The sequence below is a fragment of the Nothoprocta perdicaria genome, unplaced genomic scaffold (genome assembly GCF_003342845.1).
Source record: "Nothoprocta perdicaria isolate Ctin4 unplaced genomic scaffold, notPer1 scaffold_102, whole genome shotgun sequence".
In the NCBI taxonomy this organism is placed as follows: domain Eukaryota; kingdom Metazoa; phylum Chordata; class Aves; order Tinamiformes; family Tinamidae; genus Nothoprocta; species Nothoprocta perdicaria.
The window spans coordinates 1-9,398 of record NW_020454117.1 but is presented as its reverse complement, the minus strand read 5'-3'; the positions used below and the strand labels follow the sequence as shown (position 1 = coordinate 9,398).

At 44.5% G+C, this 9,398-nt stretch overlaps 1 protein-coding gene across 1 annotated transcript; it reads left to right on the top strand.

The window, feature by feature from the left end:
- Nucleotides 1-4,555: 4,555 nt before the first annotated feature.
- Nucleotides 4,556-9,262, top strand: CUNH3orf38 (chromosome unknown C3orf38 homolog). Its single transcript, XM_026042078.1, has 3 exons — nucleotides 4,556-4,688; nucleotides 6,254-6,474; nucleotides 8,185-9,262. The coding sequence occupies exons 1-3, from the start codon at nucleotides 4,556-4,558 to the stop codon at nucleotides 8,758-8,760; spliced, it is 930 nt and encodes a 309-aa protein (XP_025897863.1). The 3' UTR covers nucleotides 8,761-9,262.
- Nucleotides 9,263-9,398: the final 136 nt, after the last annotated feature.

Genomic DNA, 9,398 nt, shown 5'->3' with positions numbered 1-9,398 from the left:
AGTAAGTCCTCAGGAAGTCATGGTATTATTGCAAATTATTTAAAAACAGTTAAGTCTTGGAAAAAGAAGTACATGTGTATGTCAAGGAGTTCCCCTGGGAACCAGACTTCTCAACTACTATGTATGCATAAGTAATTTAAAGCATCCAGCCTGTGATAAAGGCAAACACACACACGCACACACAGAAAAAGTAAAATAGCATGACAAAATGGGATTTTGTTTTGTAATTAGGTTTTCAGGGGATGTGTAGACCTTGAAAACTACAGACCTGGTCAGAAGAGGGAGTTAATGTACTGTTTTCTAAATTTTCAATACCGTGGAAAAGAATGACATAAAGCTAGCGTGCCGGAGATGGACATAAGTCGGGTTGGAAGGAGCGTATTGAGGATTGCAAAGGCCGGTTGTATGTGGTGATCAAAGAAGCGTGCCAATTCATTTTTGTTTTAATGGTTTGCCATGATATTTACCCCTGGTGGGCAGTGGTTTGCAAATGCTGTGGGTTAACCACCTTGCAGGCTGCTGCGGGGGGCTTCAAACAGAAACACAGGAGCATGAGCTGGTCTGGAGGTAGGAGCTCTGTGATCTTGCCGTGCACGCCCCGTCTTCCTCCATCGTGCAGCCGCCGGGTTCTTCGGTGGCCCCGTGTTACAGGTAACAGCTTTGTGCTTCAACCRCATATGAAGATTAAGTAGTGCTAAGATAGAAAGCTGAGCCACAGTTGTTTTGGTTTTATAAGCTTCATTTCTGTTAAAAGTTCATTTCTGATAATACTGCTAAAAAAGTCTAGTATTGCTAATGCAGTGTCAGACTTATGATAAACTTTTCATTGCTTTTTACTTCTTTTTAGTTACTTATTTTTGCATTGTGTAATCCCAAGATTAAGGCTAATTAACTAATTAAGGATAATTAACAAAAAGCTTAATACTGTCATCTGAAAGTGTTGGATTATTACATTTGTTATTTATAGTTCTGTAAATTCTGAAATGTTCTCATCTTGCTTTATAACTGTGGTAAAATTCTGAATGGTGATTCCTACATTACTTAAAATGTCAGATTTATCTTTCGTGTAATTCTGACAAGGTCTTTGACTAAAAACATTACTAAGCTTGGGCGTAGGGAAAACGGGTCTCATCTCTGGTACTGTGGCATATGCACATAGGCAAAATGAATATCAAATTTACAATGTATGCACAAGTCACTTCATAAATTTATTACAAAATATATTAACATACCATATGTGATTTTTGTTTGTTTTGGTTTTCCCACCTTTTTTTTTTTTTTTAAATTCCCTGCACATAGTAACATCTCTGGCAGAAGTAAAACACTTTTCAATAGAACAATATCCTGAACTGATAGCCCAATGCAGTCTTCCAAACGTTCTTGCCAGTGGGTAACTATGGATGGTAAATGGAACAAGGAAAGACTTGATGGGAAAATAATGCCCTTTGGGTTTGGGAGGTAAATGAATCTCCTAATGATGAGGATAGAAATGCTCAGGACTGCTTGCTGATAGGTCGACATAAGCTAAAGACAAATACCAATTCTGAGAGTGTTTTGTGGGCTGTCTGAAATGCCGTTGTACATGCTTGGCTTCATACTTGGAAAGTTAGAAAGTTGTGTCTGAAACAATTAGTTTCTGTAAGTGAAGGGGAAGTGCAGTTAAAAGATGAAAGTGCTTCATATGGTAGCAAGCCAAGGTGCAGTCAGTTTTTATACAACAGTTGATAGTGGTGTCTTCATCAATCGGCACAATTAACCCTACACAGACTAATTTGTTGGAAAATGTAATGTAGGATAGAAGTGGTGAAAAGAGCTCATACCGTGGCCAGTTATCATTTTAGTGTGTGCCTGAGTATCCTTAAGTTTTTGTATATGCTGATATGACCTCAGATATATTTAGTTCTGCCTTCCCGATATTACAGCTGCGCGTTTGTGTCTGAGTAGTATCTGCCTGAGCCTGTATTCATATGCATCAGTACTGTTAGGTCTCGGCACCTGATTTTTGCACTGTCTTTGTACAAACAGAGGATGATTGATGTTTTAGGGGCAGAATTTGAAATGAACACGTGCATTCTGGTGAATGAGAGGATCATTTCTGGTCACTCCATGGATTACAACTGGATTTTAATGATGCAGTAGTTCTAGTCACCTTTTCCTATTTTTTTTATAGGCTAATAGTAAAGGCATTTCTGATTGAAAGTTTGAGCTCAGGGACCAAACAGCTATGGAGATAATCCTACTAGAGATGCTGGCCTTTGTTAACCAACAGCAGCAACAAATTGTGATCGGTTCTGAACATTAAAGAATCTCTCTAATTCCTGTGGTGACGATGCACTTTTCTCTCTGRATGAATAGGAGTATAATGATGGCAATTACTAGAAAATTATTTGAAAAATCAGTGAAAATACATCAAGTCTCTCAAAACAAAAATCTTAGAAATGGTATCTTTATTTTTCCTGAATTCTGTATGACGGAGTTAAATTTTATTCCCTTGGAGATTGCAAAACTAATTAGCCATATTGGAACTTCAGCAAATTGCAGCAAAGGTCTTTTGTACTTCTAGGGAGCTTTTTCTGATTTTTAAGTCTGCAGAATTAATTTTAAGAAATGCAAAAAAAAAAAAATCAACAGCAAAACTTTTATCAGTAGCATATAAGATGTTTTTGATGAACCAATTTTGTTTTGTAAATTCTAAAAATAGTGCATAGTGCAAGTGAATCACTTAAGTTATGGTGAGAGGTTTTTCTTTTACATGGCAAGTATAAGACATGTATAAGACAGGCATAGACTAGCTGTATGCCGAAAACATGGGTTACACATTAAGGTGATGGTTCTTGATGAAGGTTTTACATCTTACCCTAGCTGCCTAAAGGGTATTCAAGGGATGCACATTTAAGGGGAAATTTGGCACAGCATGGTGTTAAGTGTGATTGTGTAGAAACTCTTCAACCGCTTTAATTAGGGCAAAGTTTTATTTGCAAGTTGTACTTAACTCTGCTTACAGAGATTTTTTTTTTTTTATTTTATTTCAGCTGTTTCTGGTTTAGCTTTAACTTGAGAAGAGATTTGATTTTGTCAAGATGGACCTCAGTGTGTGGAAAACACACACASAAGAAGTTTGGGCTTGAGCAGAATACACATCACAAGTTTAAAGTTTGTATCTTTAATGAGCGGGACAAAAGGAACCCAGACAGGTGGGAGAGTGAGTGGAGCCCGGAGTGGGGGGAGAGACTGCGGGGAGCCTGGAGCGAGGGGCTCACAAAGGAGTCCAAGGGCCTGAGGTGCGAACACGTGGCGGGAGGCACCACGCTGGTGCAGGCGGCCGGGCGGCCTGTGACTCCTGAGCCCCTGGGCCAACGGGGAAAAGGAGAGGGCACCGCGGGCGGGAGATGAGGATAGAAGGGGGGCTGCGTCCCCCRGCAACCTGAGAGACCCCACAGGGATATGCCYGGGGGACTCTCCCTTTATTCRAATAAAGTTTTGGGTCTCCTCTGTCTCCTTTTGGACATTCAGTTCTTGGRCAGCGAGATTTTTCCGCACATCAGAGATCGGAATGCGCAGCTTTTCCAGACCTGAAACAGCGAATGAACACCTGAAGCACTAACTCTGCATAGCGTGAGGGGCAGGAACAGCTTCCCTGTTGATTYGGTGGTTGTCACTCGGGTGATAAAGATGTTCAGGCCTGGCTGCCTTGGCCGGACGGTGAGATCTGAGCAGCCTACCACGAAGGTGCTTGGTGACAAAGACATCACCAGCGCCCTTCGCTTGTGTTCAAGCGGCAGGTGAGGCCTTTCAGAGCCTGTTTATTTTCACGCTTGTGAAACCAGMGGCAGCTGGAGCACCACGRTGGCCTCCTTACGCCACCCGTACCCAAGCTGGGCTCCTGTCCTGCTGTGCCACGGCGAGATGSAGCACTTGCACCGGGACTTGCCTCAGCACCAGGCCTCCCTTGTCCTCAGGCACTCTTATCCCCGCTGAACCTCCTGCTTTCTGCCCTGTCCCTGCCTCTCTGCTCATCCTCCCCCGCGGTGCTCCTGCCTCACCCCTACCCACTGCAGGTCCTTGTGCCCTGGACAGGGAGCGCAGGGCCCAGCGCAGGCGGCAGCTGGGGCCGCTTCCAGCAGCACCATCGCTGCTGGGAATTGCAGGCGAGTGCAGCTGGAAGGAAGCCTCCCGAGGCCTGCCCTGCAACGAGGACAGGCACAGGCCTTGCCTCCTGCAAGGCACCATCTCGGTGTGAGGCGGCCGGGCCCTGCCAGCCCCGTGCTGCACGTCCGCACGGAACGGGGCGGGCAGGGCAGGAGGGGCCAGCAGCTTCGAGCAGTGACTAATGTGGCTTTGAAAGAAAAACACAGGGCGAGTGAGAGGCCGCGCCCGCGCCCGGGGAGCGGTGCCGCCCGCCGAGGCCTCCGCCGCGCCCGGAACCTCGGCGGCGGGCGCCGTTCCCGGGCGGCGGGCGCGGGGCAGTGCGCCGCGAGGCACCGTTGCCGGGCGCCCGCGGGGAAGGAGGCGGCGGCGGCGGGCCCGCGGCGCGGCGCGGCGCGGCGGGGGCGCCATGGCGGCGCTGGGGCTGAGCGAGCGCGAGCGGGCCGGCTGCCGCGACCTGCTCGAGTTCCTGGACACCGAGGAGCTCGTGGCGCTCACCGACACCATCACCAACCGCCTCGTGCACCCCGAGAGCCGCCAAGGTGCGCGGCGCCCCGCGGGCGGGGAGGCCGCCGGCCCCGGGCTGCTGCCGTTAACGGCCCCGCGCGCCTGCCGTTAACGGCCCCGCGCCCCCGGCGGGGGCCGCCGCCCCCGCGCTCGGCGGATGGCGGCGCCTCGGGCGGCGCCGGCGGCTTCTCCTCCTGCCGGAGGCCCGAGCGCGGCCGCTCCCCGCGCTAACCGGCCCCGCTGCCCCTTCCCGCGGGGCCCAGGCGGCCCTGGAGGCCTCGCGCTGCCGGCTCGGGGCGAGCGCGGCCTGCGCCTGGAGCCGGGCGCGCTGCTCGGGGTGCCCCGGCGGAGCGCCCCGCTTGGGAAGGCTGCGCGCTGAGCAGCGGCCGCGCTCCCTCCTCGTAGGGCCTCTAGAAGGAAYTACAAGGCGTCTCTCCTCCACCCTGATTGTTAGTCTCCTGTTTAAGTCTACAGTATTGCCGTAGCGGAAGCATTAAGCACCTGGCCTCTGTTTAAAGGCCGAATAGCTGCCACAACTGCTTTGAAACTGCATTTTATCCTGTCGTGTTTCCTGATTTTGTTGCAGAGCCCCTGGAAGACTTTCCCAAGTTATGTTTTAGTGCCCTGCCTTCGTACTATTATACATGCCCCTCCCAACCTCAACCGTTCTGTGATAGTGTTCCCTTATGAGTTTGGGACTTTGAATGTGGGGGTGGGAAATTAAACAGATTTAAATCTGTTTCCATCCATCCATCCACAGAAGCCGGGATAGACAAATAGTGCTGGTGTCCAAAATCTGCCAAGTTTTGGTTCTAGAAATTTTTATTTTGCATACAGCAAACTAGGCTGTTACTTATCTTCTATATGTGCATTTCAGTCAATTTACTGTTCACAGGGAAAATAAGACCTCACGTACTTTTGAAGATAACAATACATTTTTTTTTTTTTTATCTGAAGTGACCCAAACTGCCCATTTGATTTCAAAATTACGATTAAAATTCCTTATTCAGAAGAACTGTAAAAATGTATCCAATTCTCCTTTCTCTCTGTAGTCCTGTCTTTAAGGCGACAGGCCGGTCAAAATAGTCCAGAGCTTTTCCCGTAGAGGAAACAGGCCCACATTTGCTTTTGCTGTAAGATAATCAAAGTAAGAAGCCATGAACGATTCTGCGCTAAAACCAAATCAGTTTATTGTGAAGTTTATTGTGCTTGCCAGGGAATAGGGGTGTGTGTTGTATCAAAGAGGCTCAGGAGTGCCTGAAGTTTCTAAGCAACTAGAAAGTTTCAATCCCCTTGGAGAATATTAGCTACTTGGCTAATTTTGTTTGGCTACTTACCTAATAATCTGTTCTGGACACATATTGATAGAATATAAGGGACTTTTGCTAGGTTATCAATATCAAGAGTATCATTTTTTAGAAATGTTTCCAATGTTTATCTTCTGTATCTAATTCAAGTTACARCTAATTAGATCAGACTTCCATTTACAGATAGTTTTTAAGTTTTTCCATTTCACTTAGTCTTGGTCAGAAGTTTTAAGAAGTTTAGCTGGTAATCATGAGAAAAGCAGCTGTTAATTACTAACATTCTTCATTTGCAGAAGCCATCCACGCAATTTTGGTTTACAGCCAAAGCGCAGAAGAGCTTTTGAAACGAAGGAAGGTCTATCGAGAAATAATCTTTAAGTATTTGTCAACACAAGGGGTTCCAGTGCCTCCTTCCTCAGAGAAGCACCAGCTCATTGATCGGGTGAAACGGTACTGGAATGGGCAGCTCCCGTGCAGCTCCTCACCCTCAGGGGACAGAAAACCGCGCGCAGAGGTGAGTGCCGCTTTCTGGGAGGCCTGAGCATGTCCAGCAGTCGCTTTACAGGCTAAACCATGGGGGTAATCCTGCTGTTTAGGAAGGTGCCACATCTCTTACTGCTGACATTTAGAAGCTGATTATGCCAAGACATCGTTGCGAACAGCCTTCTGCTCTGTCCGGTTGAGCTCCTAATGTTTGGGGGCTTCTTCAGGCCTATCAAAGGTGTTTGGGATAATTCTGTGGCTTCAAAGACAGTTGAAAACAACAGTGATGTAGAAACGCAAAGTAGCTCCTGGTCATTTTTCTGCGTGGTGGGCAAACTTCAGGAATTTATATTATTTTGAAGTACCCACTGAATGTTTGTTTATATTGCAGTATATAGGTGTGTTTGTGTCGTTTTCTGTAAAATGTGAAAACTGAGCACAAACAGCTTATGGCAATTAGTGGAAGATGCATTTCAAAAAATTTCATGCTGTCTTTCATGGACCCTTTCTTTCGAGAGGATTTTAGGTGCATCAAGGGTCTCTGAGCCTTTTCAGACCCTTCTTTTAAGGTTTTGCTGGCTCACGGAAGTGTTTACTTTGGTTCACTGCTGCAGTACACCTCCTCAGCAGAGTGAGTGTTGCAGCAAGGGTTTTATATTGATCTACATGATGCTTTATTTCCAGGGAAAGTATATGTGTGAAAAATGTCTGAAAACCCCTTCTATCCTACCAAATTGCGTCTGTTTTAAATAATCATTTGTACAGTTGGAAAAGTAGCTGAGACTGCTCAAGACTTCTTTTTTTCTGTGGCAAAGATAACATTGGCTATAATTTTGTTTGATTTGACTTCTTCTATTACACATATGATGAAGACTTACAACCATGAAAGTGACCAAACACCTTTTGTAATTTCAGCAATTTTACCACCAAACTGAGATACACTGAGGCACGTGGTAACGCTGGTGAGAAAGATCTGGAACACAGTAGTTTCTTCAAACTTCAATTCTTCTTGAATTAGTTGTGCATTTTGTTTGTGTGTTTCACTGACACGAGTAACATGCCCAGATAAACTGAAAGTATCCTGTCAGCATCAGGATATACATGTCCAAAAGGTTACCTTTTGAACTCTTTTGTGTGCAGATAACACAATTGGCAAGTTGAAAAGATTCAATAAAGAAGAGATTGAAGGTAGCATGAAACAGCGTAAAGATGTCAGAATAAAGGCTTAGGTATAAAAACATTTTTAAGCAATTTAATTTGCCTGGATCAAGGGTAAGTTTGAGTCTGGGTCTTTTTTGTTGGTTTATTTTTCTGTAACCTTATTTTGGAATTATAAAGACAAGAGACAAGGTCCTTGTACAAACTGTTTTTATACAGCAGGTATTTTGTGCTATCTCAGTGTGAGAATCTAACTTTGTGGAAATTGTTCAAAAAACTCCCTATTGTTTTTTGCTAGAACCAGACTTTGCTTTTGGAATATAAAGTGCAGATCATGATCAAATTTCAGTACCATTCTAGCCTCAATTTAAAAAGCCACATGTAATACCCTTGAGGTTGCAGTGATGATAATATTAAAAATAGATTATGCTTTGTTTCTTGAGACACTTGGTCCCAAATATTCAATGTGAAGAACTCTTACAATGTTTAAAATAAGAATTAARATCATTTTAGTTGTTTTCAAATGGCAAACTCAGATGTCACGGCTAAAATAATGTAAAAAGAAAAATTTGCTTGATTGCAGAGTCACGAGAAGAGCCAAAAGGTGCAAAATGATGACATTGATCACCTAGGAGAAGAATTCTGTCAATGGTTCTTTGAACTTCTGAACTCTCAACATCCATTGAGTGTGCAATCTGAAGAAACATGGGGGCCACAGCATTTCTGGGAGGATGCCAAAATGAAATTCTGTTACAATACATTAGAAAAAAACATGGAAGAATACGTTGGTGCAGAAATGGTGAGCCTTCGTCTGCTCTCGTTGGTTAAAGAAGAGTATCTTCTACTGAATCCCAACTTGAATACTGACGGACTGAAGTGCACAATGTCTCGACATGGGTTGGTGCTGGTAGCCGTGGCTGGTACGGTACATAGAGGCAATAGCTGTTTGGGTGTTTTTGAGCAAATTTTTGGACTCATCCGCTGCCCAATGAGAGAGAACACCTGGAAAATCAAATTTGTGAATCTTAAAATAGTTGGACAGAATGCTCTGGAGCCTGGGAAGCAATTTGAAAAGCCATCCATAAACTATGAATCAAACCAACTGCAAGCACTGTATGATGGGAAAGAGCTGAGCCTGATGGAATCTCAGAAATTCTGAGCAATTCCTTCACAACTGAGAGACTACAGGGGGAAAAAACACCGGACACTTGTAGTGCTTCCTTAAATATTGAAACCATTGAAACCATTGCAGCTGTGTCATGTTGTCTCTTTGAGTCAGATTTACTAACTGAATGGCAAACATTATATATATATATATATATATATATATATACCAGCATAAAATGTTACTAATATTTTGGGCACCTTTCCAACAACTTGCAAAGAATTCAGAATGTTTTAAAACTTTTTTAGCTGTATAAAATTACTTTGGTTACTCTTAGTTATAAAACGTGGTTATGTTTAAATATGCAGTGGCAGCAGTATACAGTGTGGGTTGAGATTCACAAATTGTGGATTACTTCTCCAGTCACCAGAGAAAATTGATGAAAATTGAGAAWTTTTTTGGCCCTGGCTGCTCAGGGATGTAATAATAAATATTCTACGGAAAACGATTGGCCAGGATCTGAATGTCAATGATATACTTTGTGAGATTGTATACAGTGAATAAAAGAGGGCGGAATGAAGCTGATCATTTTTATGGGGGACACTGATACTTTGATGTGCAATCCCCTGCATGTTACCGTGAAGGAGGAATAGCCTGATTACAACTGTCCCATTAGCATAGAATGCCCAAGG